Below are 17,141 nucleotides of genomic sequence, written 5' to 3'. Positions count from 1 at the left end.
ATGAGACAGAGCACAGATCAGTCCCTGCAAGCCAGATTTCAGCTGGCATGAGTGGGCAGCATGCTGGTTTCAGCATTTACATCGGCTTTCTGCACACTTAGGATCTGCCTTGTAGGACCCAGCATTTGACACAGACCTTCTCACCTCCTTGTGGGGACTGGTTCTCCGTCACGTCTTTTTGTAGGGAGGGAGAGCATTGCTCAGTAAGGGCCACACGCACCCGGGCAGAATTATCTTGCCTTTCTAAAGGGAAAGAAAAAACCCCATCCCCTGGGATCTGACCTCAGCCCTCAGCCTCAGCTCACATTTTCTGGCACCCCCAGTGAAAAGGACAACCCATCCAGCAGCTCAGGACACGCAGCCAGGAAAGAAATGTGCAAGGGAAAACCAGGAACCCTTATTAAATAGCTTGTTCAAAGATAAAACCCTGGCCATCTGTCGACTTGTCCTGGAAGAGGCACTGCTATAATAATTAGCAAAGAGAAAGGCAGCAGATATGCCAGTGAAAAAACCAGCAGTTTGCTAACATTTCACACAGGTCTGCCATGAACGCAGCGGGAGGAAAGAGCAGGGGGGAAAAGCGCAAAAGAGGAAAGAACACGGTGCCTCACCAGGGCAGATGGTGCCGGGCAGAAGCCTCCCAGGGGCTGCGGGACACTTAGGGCTGGTGCAATTTGGCACTTGGCACCCCAGGAGCAGATGCTGCCACGGGGGACTGGCAGCAGCTGATCTCTCTCCGATCCCGGGGCTCTGCCCTGCAGAGGAGTCCCCACAGCTGGGGGAAGGTCCTGGGCTCTGTGGTGCTGTCAGGGAGCAGGGCAGCCCCGGTGGGGCTGGGTGCATGGGGCACCTCGCCAGGCAGTGGCTGGGATGCTGCCACGGGGACCGTGCTGCCACACACCTCTCACTGTGGCTGTGCTGCTCACCCAGCTTGCTCCCATTTAAACACTGATGGCTAATACGGACTCACCCTCCACCCCCAAAGACAGACATCCCTCTTTCTTTCCAAAGCTGAAAGCATCCAGGAACCCCTGACAATCCATTGGGGCAGCCCAACGGCAGCACCTACCCAGTGCTCAGACACAGTCCACAGCGCCCAGCCGTGGGACACCCCCTGTACCCTGGGCTGCAGAGCACCCCGTCACCCCCCACCCTCCCCCCTGCCGAAGCATCACCCCACACAGCCACTGCTGGAGCCAGGAGGGCACCGCTGAGCTTCAGATGCCCAAGCGCCTGGGGTGGCTGGGGCTGTGACAGCTGCTCTGTCACCCAGCTCCCCTAGGAGCATCACACTGAAGTTGCCCTCGCAGAGCTGAAAAGCCGCTTTAAAATAAGAATCTTGGATTATAATTCCTAATCCCTTCATTTGCAGTAAGTGCAGAGTGGGGACAGAGATGCTAGCTCTTTCTCCCTTCCCACAGGACCAGCCGCGCTCCAAAAACACATCGAAGCATTAATGCCACGGGCCGGGCACGCAGCAACCCAGAGTGGCCACTCAGCTGGGAATTGTGGCACTGTCAGGAGAGGTGGAGGGGGATGTTGTCCCCCTCCCACCAAGAGCACTCATCCCTCTCTGTCTTTTGTCCTTGTCCCCGCCGAGGAGTTATTTTGAGAGGCATGACGTTCAGCTCTGGCACGTTCTGGAGGGGGATGCACAGATGAGGGGGTGGCGGGTGGTTGGGTTCAGCTACGCAGACAAGGGAGAGCTGCAGCCGAAAGGCACACGGGCTCTTCGGGGATGGGCAGGGAGCGGGGCGGGCGGCCAGTGCTGCCTGCGTGCTGAGACACGAGGCACAGGTACCTCCGTGTCCTGTCCCTCGTCCCCCAGGGCCAGCCCGGGGGCTGATGTACCTCCACGACCGTTGAGCAGACAGGAGGCAGCGTGCTTCAGGCTGATGGCAAGGGATGAGTTCACATTTGAAGAAGCCCGTATCTGGACAAATATGGGCCAGGTTTTGTCTGGAGCTGGGTCAGCAGCATCAGCACAAAACTCAGGGGTGGTTTTCTTTACGGGGTCATTGCAGGGGTATTTGTATTTTTCCTAACAGCACGATGCAACGCAAACTGGCCAAGAGCCTTCTCCAAGCCACGCAGACTTCAAAGGGAGAAAAACATCTAGCTGGGCAGCCGGGCCCTGCTCTGCTGGTGGCCCCTGGGCTCACAGGAGATGTGGTGTCTGGGCAGGAGTGCCCCCCTGGGCAGGTTACCTGCCCCATGCTGTGGCTATGGGGCCCTCTGAGGCTGCACACACACACCCCCCCCCCCCCCCCCCTCGCTATCATTACACCAGTGACTGGGGCAAGTCCCTTTCTGCTGGGTTGGGTTTCCTTGTCTGGAAGCAGAAACACCTGGACCCTCACGGGGTGCCCTGGAGAAAGCTCCTGTGGTGCACTAATACAGCCAGGATGACCCCCCCCCCCCCCCCCCCCCGTCACTCTGCATGGGGCTGCAGCTGTGGGGGTGAGGGCTGCTGGTCCCCAGCAGCCACGGTGGGGACACGTGCCACCCCACAAGGAGCCATGGCTGGTCCCTGGGGTCCCGATGAAGGCTGGTGCCGTTTTCTTGGCAGCACAGCGGCATCCTGCTGGGCTGTCGGGAGGCATCTCCATCAGCGTCACAGCCGTCAGGTATCGGCACGGGGAGCACTAACCTCTCCTGAGCGTCTCCAGACACAGACGCTTCCCAGCTGACAGCATCACTGGGATGATGGACGTGTGCTTGACAGGAGGCCCGCACTGCCCTTGGCGGTGCTGCCTCAGCCAGTGCTGCAGTGGGGACACTGGGATGCCACCCCATCCCCTGCCACCCGTCGGGTGTCCGCCCCGGGGCCACCACCTGGGGGTCCTCCATGGGCATGGCCCGGGGGCTCAACAGCTGCACATGGGTCCCAGCCCCTTGGGACATGCCAGGGCAAGCACTAAAGCCCCGGGAAATGGCACACAGCCCTGCAGGCAGCCCTCCTGCCACACGCCACTGGGGCACGGGAGGGGACATGTGAGGACCTATGTTGGATAGGGCACCCAACGTGCTGGAGGGAGGGACACCAGCCCCCGGGGTTGCTCCCTGTGGGTTGAATAAACCCTGAAGGCCAGAGTAGTAATGTCGCTGCCACCATGCAGCTCTGGGCAGATCTGAATGCCTGCCTGGACCTCTGACCACAAGCACCACTTTAACATACTATTAAAGACACAGATAACGGAAGAAAGCTGTTAAAACATACAGGGTGCACAGCGCTGTGGCTTTTGCTTTCACAGCACCCTTCTTCCCCTCCATTGAGGCTACAGAGGGCTGTCAATAGGGGAGGGGAAAATATCTGACACCCCCTTAGATGTCAGTGAAACAGCACTGGCTTCCCGCGCCAGGCAGAAGTGCTGCTAGCAGAGGCAGTGGGAAGCTCTGGAGAAAAAATGAGGCAGGGACCTGCACAGGAGTGACTGGGTGAGCAGGGAAGGGACAGCACCCCAGCCTCTGTGCAGAGCCTGCCCCGCCGCTTGCTGCCAGACTGCCCGCCTCGGGCATCCCCTGGCCCAGCAACAGGCACACTTGTCCAGCGTTTTGGGGCTGACAAGTCACTGGCACCAAGCAGGGCTGAGAAGGAGAGAAAAGCTGGCGTGTGCAGGCAAGCCTCTCCCCAAAGAGGGACGGTGAGACAGGCAAGCAAGAGGATGAAAAGCAGAGAAGGGAGGCAGAAGTGACAGGTACCTGACTCAAGAGCTGCTGCAGTAGCCAAGGTGGTGAAGGGGGAGAAGGTAGCTAACCCCCATGAGACCCCCCATCTTTCAACCCTCCCTTGACATCCCTTCTGTCCCCTTTCCTAGGGCTTTGAAAGCGTGCAATGATCAGAATGGTCTTTGCACTCATTTTTAAGAGCTAGCTCCCAGGTGTCATCAGTAGGTTTCAGAATTTCCAGGCTTTTTCTTCCTACCTCTGAGCTGCTTCAGTGGACTCTGACTAATCGCTGGAGTTGTACGGAGACAGGATCAGACATCAGGAGAGGAAAACCATGCTGTATGGGCACACTGCGTGGCCTCCAGTGCCAGTACTGGCATCCAATGCTGAGCACTGTGTTTCATGTGCTCCGTTCCTGAGAAAAGCAGGCAGTGTGCTTGGTGCAAGCTCCATCACCATGGGTGGGCTGGTAGCCCTCAATACAAGCAAGACCACAGTGGACATGCCCCTTAGCGGCACAGACCCCCTCCCCATTTGGCCATCACCACCAAATGCAACCAGGGTCCCCCAATCCAGAGAGAATCCCCCTGGGACAGGAGAGGGATAAGGACAAATTGTTCATCCAGAATGACACCGGTTTTAAGGGCACCCCCAATGCACAGACAACTGCGCCCAACTCATCATTTAATAGAGCTGTGGAGAGACTACAAGCTACGCAGCAGTCGGCTAGCCGAAGCCTTACAGTGCCACGTGGCATCGCTGTCATGTTGCGGATGTTGCACACGTGTTTTACAACCAGCTGCCAGCTGTTGGAGAACATCTGGGAGAATGGCAGCAGGAAGAGCTCCCCTCTCCTGGGGGAGAGGATCGCACTTGCATCTCCAGGGGTGAAGTGACACTTGAGCAGCAATGAAGCAGTCTTGCCTTTCCCATGGCCCCCTCAGCCCCCACTGCTGCAGCAGAGGGTGGGGCAATGGCGTTTATTTTATATTTCGCAGCCCTCAGGAAAAAGAGGATTTCGGGAGGATTTGAACACAGCTCCCTAAATAGCTCCTTAGAATTAAGAGGTTTCACGGGGGATTATTTTGAGTGGCTGCCTGTGGTGGGAGGGAGAGGCTGGCAGGTGCTGGGGAGGCAAGGGGGCAGAGAAAGGGCAGGAGCGCTGTAGGTGAGCACAGGGGAGTGGGATCCGCCTTCTGAACCGCGGCATGGGGGAGAGGGGAGCATCCCACTGCCTGGCCATGCACGTATCCTCTGCTGGGTGAGCCAAAAGGAATGAGGAGCAGAGTGGTGGTCAGCAGAAGTGACGCACCACGGGAACAGCACAAAAGCACTTCTTACAGAGTGCTATTCAGCTGGTATCCGAAGCCTGATGTCAAAAAGTCAACGCACAGATACAGCTGCTTCGCTGGACCTGCCTGTAGGGGCATTTCTGAGGCATGGGGTGAGCTCGAGGGGCTATCCCCATCCCTGTCTTCTCACTAGATGGGAAACCTGTCTGTGATGGAGGTGGAAAGGCTCTTCTAGCACTAAAGATGGGATGAGTTTGAAACGCTGGAGGAGGGGATCAGTCAATCAGACTGAGCTTGACTCAGGGCAAAATCCTCCCTGCAAGGCTACGAATGCCTTGCTTCACAGATCCAAACATTCATGGTGGAAATAAAATAGTGCAAAACCAGGAAAGGCCACAAAATCTTTTGGAACAGGCACAGCTCTGCAGAGACTGGTGGAATATGGGTTGAAATGTCTCTTCTAGTAATACCAAGAGATAGCATTGCTTGGCACAGCACTTCCTGGTGCAAAGAGGAAGAGAAGATAGCCGGAACTTCATTATAATTTTGATATTGGGATGGAAATTGGTCCTTAGGGACCGGATCCTGCAAAAAGCTGAGCTCCTCCATGGGGTCCTGAGCTCCAGCTTTCAGCAAGCGGAAGGGTTGAGCATGCGCACAAAGAGCGGCTGAGCCACAGGCATGAAGGAATAAGTAATAAGGCTGGAAGGAGAGCACATGAAAGAAGCAGAGAAGTGAGGCTGGTCATAATAGAGATATAAATGAGGAAAGAATAGAAAGGAGAAGAAAAAGGAAGGAGAGCTGTAGTTTGACAGTAGTGGAAGCAAAAAAAGCAGGAAGAAGCAAGATGAGGTAGATAATTGCCACTGAATGGATAATAGTGGGGAAGAAGTGAGGCAAGAGAAAAAGAGCAGGGCAGGAGGGAGACCAAAGGAGAATGTCACAGGCAGGAAACTGAGCAAATGGTTAAATCTCATCAAATACTGCTATTATGGCAGCCCATGTGCAGGGTTAGACCCTGCTGCTACACCTGGAGTGATGTTCTGCATCTGCCACATGCAAGGGCATAAGTCAGAGAGATGCTAGGACTAAAATCCCAGCAGGAAGGAACTGGAGATTTAGGGATTTCCTCAGCCACCGGAGAAGGGACTTTGTTTTCTGGACTCTCCAGTCCCCTGGAGGAGCAACCTGGATAGTACAAGCCTTTGAACAGCTCTTTCAGCAACTGAGCTCTTTGGCCAACAGTTCCAAAAATGACCACTGACACAGATTTGGTCTACCTCAGAGCTGCCCCAATGAAGCTGGAAAAATCGGGATCTTCCATGGTTTTACGGCCTCGCTCAAGAATTGACTCCTTTGCCCATCACCCACCTGCACAACTCTCAGTCTGCATTTAAGGGGAGGGAGGTAACATGACCTGGATGCACAGGCAAAAGCAGATTCTAGTAAAGGTCATTACTGGAAAGATCAGAGGTTAACATCTGTTTTCAACACGGATGTCCCTCTCAAAGTACATAGATGTATATAAAGAGTGATCTCCTTTATTCCCCAGTTTATAAAAATAGGTGAAAATGGAATAGAAAATTTCAGCTATGCTAGTGCTAGCAATTATGGCACAAGGAAAGATGACATGTCTGTGACTGGCTGAGATTAATGATGAACTATGCAGCTTTCAGTGTTTGGTGTTCGATTTTACAAGACCGAGCCTGTAAATTCAGCGGTTCCTCATGTCTGTTTAACAGCTGCGATTTTTTTGACACAAACACCCTAACGATTAGGTGCGGGACAGGGCATGATCTCAGCTTGTGATGTTGGAGACTGCAAAACATGCACTCAAGAGCCAGGACACAGGACGTGCCACATGTATATATACAAATTGGTTACAGGACGTGCCACATGTATATATACAAATTGGTTACAGATCTAAAGCAACATTAATCGAGATGCATTAGCGAGTTGGCAGGGGAACCAGCCCCAAAGGTGACTGACTTCAGCTTTAACCAGACAACTCCTTTCCTCTTTACATTACTGATCCTCAGGCTGGGAGACCAGTGGAAGAGCGGGCTGGCCCCATGCACCGGCTGGTCCCAGGGACAGGCAGCACAGGGCAGCCCACGTCCTTCTGCAGCGCCTGTCGGAGCGCAGGGCAATTGTGCAAAGGCTCATCGCTCAGCTGGCACCTGCGGTCCGGGGACTTCAGCCTGTCGCCTACAAGACCAGGCCCTTTGGTAGGAAGTGTGAGTGGGACGTACCTTTTCTTGGACACTCATTTATGAATTCGTTGATTCTGAACTGAACCTGGGAGCGCGAGCAGACCTGGGAACGCTGTCAGGGTGCTAAGGGAGGGGAGAGACGAATTTGCACTGTCACACTGTGCGTGCACATGCATGATGGGTGCTCATCAAATGCTCCGAGTACATGGGTGTCTCCACATGGGGTCATTGGGAGGCTGTCACAAATGGGAGCATCACTGTCACACCTGCTCGTGGTGCTATGATGAACCACCTCCTTTCTCAAGGCTTCATAACCAAGAAATATGTTGCTGCTTTAGGACTGCTCTGAAACACTTCCCAGCCTTCTCTGAGGTGTTATACATTCCCCCAGCATCACGTACAACAGCTCACGGCCTCCTGTGATGTGTGTGCTAGGAGTCAGGATGTGCCAGCACCAGCAGCCGCCTGTACAGACACTTCCCAAGGGAAGTTAGCACTGGTTCACAGGGGCGGCTTTAAGCAGGGTGGCTACATCCTACCAGCTCCCCTAGGAGCTCCTGCCTTCCACCGGCTGGGATTTAGGTGTTGCCACTTCCCAAAAAAGGCATAAGCTAAACCGCCCGTGGGCACTATGCTGCATCTTACTGCTTCCCACCCGGGGACACAGCCAGGGAGGGTGTTTGGCAGGAACCACCCTGTTCCAACTGCGGGGAAGATTTGCACGGAGCTGGAAAGTCTCCTCGTCACACGCAGACCTCTTGCCTCTGCACAAAGCTGATTGCAGCAGAGAGTGGTCAGTGTAGGGGACTCGGACAGCCTCTGGCAAAGAGCCTTCCACTTCTACCCTTTAAACTGCATTTTAGGATCAGGGAGTGGCTACTGCACACAGCTGCAGAGGGCAGGACGTTCCAGAAGAAAAGGGCTGCCTACTCTGCTAGGCTCTGCCTCACAGTGCCAGCCCCAATGGATGCGGTGAAAATGGCTGGAGACTGCGCAGGGCTGAACCACAGCACCTGTGAGCAGCACACACTGTCCTGATGCCCTTCTCCAGTTTTGGGGCGATGTCCTACAGCTACTAGCACCCTGGACTCCTCAATGGAATGCCTCATTCTGCCACATCCCCTCCAGTTATGCATTCGCTAGTGTTGGTTTACGCTAGATCAGTCGCCAGCCGTCTGGGATTTGAACCTGGTGTCAGCTGGCTCTCTGGGGTCACAGCACAGCTGGGATGCTCTGGGATGCTCTGCGGAGGTTCACATGGAAAGGCAAGAAGAACAATTGATGAGCGATCAGTCTAAGCTCTCTAGAAACACCACCTCTCGTTAGGAGGAGGAAGACCTGGGCGCCGGCTGCTCCTCCCCAAGAGCCTGGACCAGGATGTTGCGGGATGAAGACGGTCACCGCACAACGCCCTGGTAGCAGCTCGTGCAGGGCCTTGGTAGGCTGGGCCAGGAGGAGGAGATGCGAGAGGGTTCCTCTGCCAGGTCCTCTCTTCGACAAGCGAAAGCCACCGTGGAGCCAGGGACAGCTGAAGGGACAACATGGTGCGAGCAGCTACGGGGCAGGGCGAGGAGGTCTGGGCTCTCCTCCTAGACGGTGGCATCCGAGACCCTCCCGTTCAAGGACGTCTTCGGCTGGAGGCCGTTGTTCTGAGTGTGCACCTCTGGCTTGGGCTGTGTCATCTGCTGCAAACGCTGCCGGGGAATGAAGGGAGAGAGCGTGTCAGCCGGGGCAGCAGCGGTGGGACAGCCGGCACATGGCAGCAGCTGAGGGTTGGGACCCCTCGCCCCAAGCATCAGAGGTGGCCCTAGTTACAGGGCGAGGGGACGGTGCGTGCAGCAGGAGTTACTCCTCCAGCACCATTCAGCAATCCACTGAAAGCCTCTGCAAGTCACCTTTGCTTTGGTGCTGCACACAGCACAGCAGGTCCTCCTTTTATCTGGAATACAGGGATCACCCTTATAACACAGGCAAACTGTTACCAGGCAATACCAGCTGCAAGTAGGAACAAGAGAGAGCTGCAGTCACAGGCATCAGAGAAGACCCATTTTTCCCAGTTTCCATAATTTTTCAACTAGGGCTGATTATAAAGCATTATTAGTTAGCTACAGCAGGCTGACAAGGTTACCGCCTGTGCCACTGATGCGGATCAGACCAGTCCACCTGCACAAACCTTTGCACCGGCAGCAGCAATTCCTGTCACCCTGAGTTGATCAAATTAAAATTACAGAGCCAAGCAAAGTGAAGCAAGAGCCCAGGCAAATACGGAGGGGCAAGTCATTACTGGAGGCGTGTGGACTGAGCATCAGGAGTGATGAAGAAGAATGAATCACTTTTGTCTGTCAGGGAGGGACTAATGCTGTAAGTTGCAGAAGAGACAGCAGAGGAGGATTGAGCCTGGCCTGAATAGACATCGGTAAGTCAGGAAGAAGCTCTTTCCAGCAAAGGGAAATAAGCTTCTACTCTCCAATACCGCTGAAGTGGCTGTTGCTGGGTGAAGTCCCTGAAACATTCACTGAGCTGCTTCTGCCATTCATGGTCTTTTTTTCCCCCTCACATTCATGCTCAGGAGGATCAAAATGACTTGTAATCTTTCCTGTCTGTCAAAACCACTTTATTCAGCATTGGCATCTAATTTCCCTCCAGCGCCAGCTCTATTACAAGCTAATCCAGGATCTGTGCATATAAGAGGCCAAAAATTCTGTCTCTCTGATACCAACACACACACACACACACACACACGCACACGCACACACAGAGAAACTGACTTTCTTCCTGCTGCCATCTGCTGCTCACTCCTGGATCTAGGACCAGTGGGGAGGAGGTCTGGGTCTCCTGATGTGTGTGGGTGCTCTTAGAGGGAAAGCAGGACAGAGAGGGTGCACACCAGCCACTCACGCTGCTGACTGGCACTGCTGGTTTGCACGAGGTGCCGAGGGGATGGGTGGAAACGTGCTCATGAGCTGCCCCTGGGTGCCAGGACAGGCTTTCACCATCCTTAGTGGAAAGAGGATTGAGCCTAAGCAAAGGGTTGAACCTGTATCTGTGGTTGCAGCTTTGTCGGAGCAGTCTGCTTGGCTCTTCTTAGGCTTAGTTCAGTGGAGGCTTACTCTAAGCAGAGAGCAGAAGAGGAGTGGTGAAGCTGTTCATACCTGCCGGAGACTCCCCGTTGAGGTGAAGAAACAGTACAGCATGTATCCTGGAATCAGTACCATGGAGGACAGAGCCATAAGCCAACCAATGCCTTGTCCCCATGCAGGATAGACGTATTTTCCCAGTGTCAGAGGGGTCATTTCCACCACACTGAAGAAGAACACACCCTGGGAAAAGAGCACCAGCCATTGCAGGTGAAGGTGTGCAAAATCAGGGTCCATCCTTCCGTTCTTTCCTTCACTACCCTCTTAGCTCCCAACAGACTTATAGCAACCCAACAGCTCCTTAAACTAGTCCAGATGCTCTCAGCCCACGAGATGGTAATTTTACATTATTTCTTATTATCCTATGTAAAAAGCTGGAACTGGAATACTGCTGATTTCCTTCTTCACTGCACGACTCAGACAAGCAGTGCCCCCACACCAGCTCCTAAGCAATTTAACAGCATTCTCAGAGCTGGCCTCAGGAGCCTGTATCTTCACGTCATTGGTCTTCTCACACCATTCCCTGTACTACTCCTGCTGGAAGCACAGGAACCAGCAAAGGCCAAGTTGCGCCACAGTTGGTTATACTGCATTTGCTGATGGCTTTTGCTCTGACAAGCCTATCAGGGGCTGAGGCTGGAGCTGGACTAGCTGAGAGCCTTCCACAGAACCAATAATAGCTCTTTAAAAGAGTAAATTATTTGCTTATCTTTTGGCATCTCAGAAAGAAGAATGAAGAACTGAAGGCCTCATTTAGATTAAACAATCATCTAAGAGCTTTTCTTACAAGTCATTCCCAGTGGGCAGAGTGAAAGACGCTCCTGTATTACTTCACCCATCTCAAGTCTGCATAGGCCCACCTTACACCAGACCTATACTGGATTGAGAACATAGTGTTTCCCCCACAGCCCATCCAAACTAAGAGGCCCTTCTGGATCCACTCCTGCAGATAGGATGCCCCAGGTCTTACCAGGCAGACAAGAGGAGTGAAGAAGGCCCAGCAGATCTTCCACCAGATGCAAGGTTTGTAGCCAATCATTTCTTCGATGTTCCTGTAAAACCTGTTCACACCTACAAGGAGAAATGAGCGTTGAAAAAAACATCCCATCTCAGCACCATGGTCATCATATCTTCTTGTGACACAGGACAGGCCAGTCACAGGCAAGAAAGTAACAATGCTGTGGCATGAAAAGCATTATCTGGAGGGGATGGGGCACAGGGACACAAAAGCAAATTTGTGCTAGCAGCTTCCATGTTTCTGGTGTCCTCTTGAAGGACCAGAGGGCAGGACCCTAGGCATCTGCCAGTTTGTGCAGAGGTCTTTGTGGTGGCCTGGAGGAGTGAGATGGCAGCTTTCCGCTCCTGATTTTCTGGAGTTATCAGCTTAAGCTATTTTCAGTTGCAAAGTTTTCATTGGCTTCACTGTGGGAGGCTTCTGAAATAACTCACTGTGCCCATGGAGAAAACAAACGAACAAGGTCTTTTGTGCTTACCATAACACCAAGAAATTGAGATGGTCTCAAAGAAGACAAGAAAGAGAAGACACATGCCACTGGCTGAGTAGTAATCAAAGAGCTTGAAGACATAAATCCCACCCTGAGGAGACAAAACCAGGGCCAAGGAGTTTAGTTATAGATTATGGTCAACAATATCAGCCAGCTGTTTGGATCGCTACTATCTGTATCTATTGGCTTTAATGTTAATTTCCTTGGACATAAAGCCAGCATTGCAATGTTTCCACTGGAGTCTGGTTCCCAGCAGCAAAATTGATGTACTCTTGCAGTCAATTAGCCAGCCTGTTCAGGCATGGCCAAGGGTGAGGAGAAAAGCAGAGATTCACTAGTATTTCTTACTTTTCCCTGTTTTAGATGGAGTCACTTAATTTAGTCTGCTTTGCCCCTCCCAAGAGTTTTGCTGCCTTGCCTCCTCATGAACCTACAGTGCTCCACAAATGGTCTCCAGACCACTCAGCCCTAACCTCAACACACGTGAATCTTGGCTTCAGCCCCCGAGTTCAGGGGCCCAACAGACTGGTCTTCTTTATGTTATCTTAACCCTTTGCACCAAGCATTCCCTCAGCTTGGTCTCTGTTGGCTTGAGCCCTTATTGCAAATAGCAAAACAACAAGCCAGACTGACAACAGGGTAGTGGTAAAAATTATGGAGGCAGCCTGAGTCACTTGAGATGTAGCAGTGGTGAGCAAGCCCATTTATCCATCATTAGGATGGCTCCTAGGGATGCTGTTACTTCTAAAGCTTTCAGTGCTTGTATACTATGCCAAAGTAACTAGAAAGGTGCCATGAGTGGAGGTACAAGCACAGCTCTCTATACCTGGGTGATGTTGGAGAATCCAATGAGATAAGAGATGAAACAGACTACTGCGATGAAGACCTTCTTCCTGGCTCTCAGGAGATGAGGATACTCATCCATCAGGGCTGTAATGAACCCTTCCACAGTGCAGAACTACAGGAAAATGTATACATCAAAGACATATATATAAGTATCTTAGCCTGACATCATCACCTCCTACATTTTACTCCAACGTTGAGAGCCTCATAGCTTTAAATGCTTTCTGCAGACACTAGAAAAGGAGGCACCTTTATACAAAGTTGGCCCAGCCCATCTTCTGAAAATGCCTCTCTCCCTCCACTGAATATAGAGGGAGCTAAAAGCACCAGGTTTAAATACCTGAAATTAGCTGAGATAAATCTCTGCTTTCTGCCTCCCGTGGAAAGCCTCCTCTTTCTTCACCCAAACTCTCCAGAACTTCCCACCACTGCCCTGCTCCCGCACGCTGCGAGGCTCTCTGTCACAGCAATGCGTCTGCCTGCTGCTGGGACACGTGCAGGACCTTGCTCGCTCTTCTTTTTCCGTGTGTGCTCTTCTCAGCCTATTGCAACAGCACTCGTGCTGTTCAATGATCTAAAACACTCATTAAGGAGCTGCATTACCCACTGCCCAGTCTCACATGCATGTGCATAATAACAACATCTCTGAGTGCGCAGTCCTTGACTTTATTTCATTTTTTCAACCATGCTATATTAAATGCATGCAGCACATCCTCACAGCATGTGGTCTTTCTAGAGCTGCAAACACCTAAATGGCTTGTGTAGTGTTATACCAGGCACAGTATATTAATGGTGTCTGCACCATAACGTGTAAAGAAGTCCCCGTGAGTGTTACCTTCAAATCAGTTTTCCTACTAGTTCTGCCCTATGGCATGAGGACAGTTTCACTGTATACACGTGAAGTGCATCCTTCCCTCCTATTCCTTGATAAATTGTGAGATTCACTTTTATATCTCACTCCCAGAAACCACTGGTAACATACAGCTGACAGAGAGCGCATCATGCCTCTAGCAAAAATCCTGGGAAGTTTATGAAAGCAGCAAGCTCCTAGCTTCCCTGGTCACCCTCGGTAAATGTACAAGCCAGGGCAATGAAAATGAAAGAGGTTTCATTGCTCTTGGATGTCAGGGACCCCCCTGTCCCTGGGACAGCCCTCTAGAAAGTGCTGGCATTTTTAGATTCAGCTTTGAATAGGGAGACAAGAAGGAAAAAACCCTAGAGTAGAGGTGGAGGTAGAGGTACACAGACTAAAAAGAGCAGCAGAGGGCTGGAGAGATGTATGGAAGAAAAGTGAGGAGTCTGAGCTGTGCCTCCAGCTGGGCTGGGACGGTGGAAGAGCTTGCACACCGCGGGCTGCTGGGGCTGGGTTCCACCTGGGCACAGAGCGAGGCAAAGGGCGATGTTTCTGCCCAGGGTTTTATATCAGCACGGTGCAGTGCGGAAAGTCGATATTCCCAGAGCATCAAAGCTCAACTGCTTCAACTCAAATTTTTAATGAGATAAGCCTTTTATGTTGGACACAAGTGCTATTAAAGCATCTTGTGCCATTCGGGCATGGGTTAAGTTGCCTTTATACTCATTGACAGCAAGCTCTTCACCCCATACCACCCGGCTCTTTGTCTGGAAGATCAGGACTGAGCTGGCACCACGGTGTGAAGAGCCGGCGTGACAAAAAAAACACTGTCGAGAGCTATTCCTTCCACGTGGATGCGTGGCCAAGCACTGCTGGAGCCATGGGCAGGGCCAGGCGGTCTGGCACCACGCAAGGCAGAGAGGGAAAAGGGTTTGGAGGGTGGTCAGGGGCAGAGGGTGGATGTGAGGGTTGTCCATTGGAGAAGAAGCAAAGAACAAGATACCTCAGACACTGGGACTGAGTAAAACCGACAGCCCTTTGGTGCAGGAAGAGGGATCAAAGTCAGGGAAAGCACAGAGGGAAAGACAGGGAGACAGGCGGTAGGGAACAGGGCTACGAAGCGAGTTGAAATCTCTTTGCCTCCTATGAAAATTAAGCTGGTGTGTAATGGATGAGGTGGGGAACCAAATGGTGGTATTTTGCTTTTTCTAGCCATAAAACAGGCAATGGCCTTCATACCATTTACTGAAAACTGCCTCGTGCCAGCCTCAGGCTTCAGAGGTGGTGCAGCCTGGAAGAGGCTCAGCTTTCAAACCCTGGGGACTGTGGCTCCCTGGCTGGCCTGGGGTCCACATTTGCCAGCCTGCATACCCATCCTTAGATGCTCGCATGAGATAAGCAGGCACCTGAGTGAAAGCATGCTGCTTTCAGAAGTGATGAGGATCTGGTCATTGTGATGCCTTCTGGTCTCACACTTGCCCTGTGTGCACACTTGCGCCTGTGGGTAGACAAGCACACATATACCCGTCCCCCCCCCCCCCCCCCCCCCAACCACCACAGGCTTCACTCTGCTTTCCAAAAAGTTTCATTTTTCTCAGCGTCTCCAGCTACAATTTTTAGTACATATTCTGTTCTTCCTCGTGCCTCACCCCATGATATTGTTTCTCTCCTAAAGATTTTCTTTCCCTTCACTTTCCTCTTTTGCTTTTTTTCCCTTTCAGGGGCTTAATCATTACACAAGCCGCTGGGTCTGATAATCTGGGCTTGGGAGTCAATATAGGTGGCACCTTGGTCTGAAGGAAAGTCTCTGTCCCACGCTCTCCCAGTGTCAGGGGCTGGCTATTCCCTCCTTGTCCACGCAGAGCACCCTGACCAGGACCCATGGGCCCATGGGGCGGTCCGACCACAGCTGCCAGATGTGCAGCACAGAGCCACAAGAGTGGGTCTCACCGCTGTCGGCTGGAAATCCTCACAAATAACCTGTGAGAGGCAGCCTCACATGGGACAGACACAGGCTTGCAGTCACAAGGCTTGCTAGCTCCCCTGGGGAGAAAACGCCTGACCTGGAAACTGGTAGGTTAAAAGAAATCATTAGCATATTATGCAAGAGGGTCTAGACGCAAGAGAGCTAAAGTCCGGATGGATCAGAGGCAGAGCGAACATGAAGGCACACGAGCGGCAAGTGGGGGCACAGGAGGAAGGCGCGTGTCTATCAATATAGGTCATTCATCCGTCCAAGTAACTGCAGATGAGATGAGCACCCTGGCAGAAAGAGGCAGCTGTAGCGGTGCTGCATCTGCAGACTTGCTGTCGAAGCTAATGGACACGGATCGACCTACTCCCACCATCGTTAAAGGGTTTGGGCTTGTCCCTGCATCACAAATGCAGATCTCAGCCCTACCTTCCTTCACTAGCCGGGCTTCTGGGCACCTCCGCTGAGCCTGCAGACCCGCGTCCAGCCGGTGGCAAGGGGCAGCCCCAGCCCAGCGGCCCTGGGGGTGTAGGGTGCGAGAAATCCCCTATGGCCCTGCCGTGCCTCATGGACTGGGCTGCTGACCCAAATGAAAAATGACGGCTCCCCATCTGCAAATACCACAGATGATATTTAATCAGTGCATAGCAAAACTGTCTCTTTTGTGGGTTTTTTTGTGGTTTGTTTTTTTTTTTTTAACTGGACGCTTCAAAATGCATGTGCAATTGCAGCTGTTGTTGCAGCCTGCGTTATTTGTCTTATACACATAAGCTGCCATGCTGTTAATGGTCTGTTTGATTGAATCAGAGCTCCAGCATGCAGACAGAAAGCTTCTTCACATGTGTTTATCTGTGCTTTTTAAAAGGCTTGTTTTCCTTTTGATGCTTCGTTCCCACCCACCCCTCCAGGCAATGATAGCCCCCCACAGACTGCCTGCCCTCCGAACCTAGCTGTCAGAAGGGACGTGGAGAATTTCAAGTGGTATTTCAGAAGCAAATGCAGCAAATAAATTCCACACAGTGCTTAGAGGGCTTATTGTCATGTCTCAAACTATTTACCAGTGCTGAGTGAATAATCCATGGAGAGTAATTTTTTTTTTCTGTAAATGTATCTTCTTTTGGAACATTTAGTCATTGTTTGAAATTATTTGCCAAATAATGTCTGTGGTAATGCAGACGTGAGCTTTATGATGTATTTGTGGGAGTGTGCCATACTTGAAAACCCAATTTGATTGATTAGATTTTCCTGAAAACCAGGAGTGACATTTCAGGAATAGGTCTGAGTCTGATTATGAAGTAGACTTGGGTTTATGAACACTACCTGTAATCCAAGAGAGCATCCATTTTATATTTGTGGTTTGCACTGCAAGGAAAGAGCACACGGGCACAGGGGAGGATGTGACAGACCAAGCACAGGCTTTTGAAGGAGCCTTTGATTTTGATGCACTCAAAAGTGAGGCATGCTGCAATTCACTGCTTCACTGGGTAGCTACATTTCTGCTGAATTATCAGGAAAAAACTATCACAGCTTATAAAAACACAGAAACCATGATTTTTTTTGTTTTGTTTTGTGAGGGCTCTGAGGGGGGCAGGGTAGAGACCTTTTTCTACATCCAGCTGCTTCCCCCTCAAATATCTTGTAAGACTTAACTGGTGGC

The 17,141-nt window shown here is 51.9% G+C and overlaps 1 protein-coding gene across 2 annotated transcripts in view; it reads right to left on the bottom strand.

Moving 5' to 3' along the window:
• Nucleotides 1–6,849: 6,849 nt before the first annotated feature.
• LOC126048113 (sodium- and chloride-dependent GABA transporter 1-like) overlaps nucleotides 6,850–17,141 on the bottom strand; it is a 35,221-nt gene continuing 24,929 nt past the window's right edge. For both annotated transcript variants that reach the window (XM_049822671.1, XM_049822672.1), the window contains exons 11-15: nucleotides 12,643–12,774; nucleotides 11,805–11,907; nucleotides 11,282–11,382; nucleotides 10,327–10,494; nucleotides 6,850–8,868 (exon numbers count right to left, since the gene is read on the bottom strand). In XM_049822671.1, coding sequence (XP_049678628.1) covers nucleotides 8,764–8,868; nucleotides 10,327–10,494; nucleotides 11,282–11,382; nucleotides 11,805–11,907; nucleotides 12,643–12,774 — 609 coding nt within the window. In that variant the 3' untranslated portion in view covers nucleotides 6,850–8,763. The remainder of the gene's footprint in view (nucleotides 8,869–10,326; nucleotides 10,495–11,281; nucleotides 11,383–11,804; nucleotides 11,908–12,642; nucleotides 12,775–17,141) is intronic.

Source organism: Accipiter gentilis, chromosome 18 (assembly GCF_929443795.1).
Source record: "Accipiter gentilis chromosome 18, bAccGen1.1, whole genome shotgun sequence".
NCBI lineage: Eukaryota > Metazoa > Chordata > Aves > Accipitriformes > Accipitridae > Astur > Astur gentilis.
Note: the sequence above shows the minus strand (reverse complement) of the source record. Positions and strands in the feature narration are given on the sequence as shown.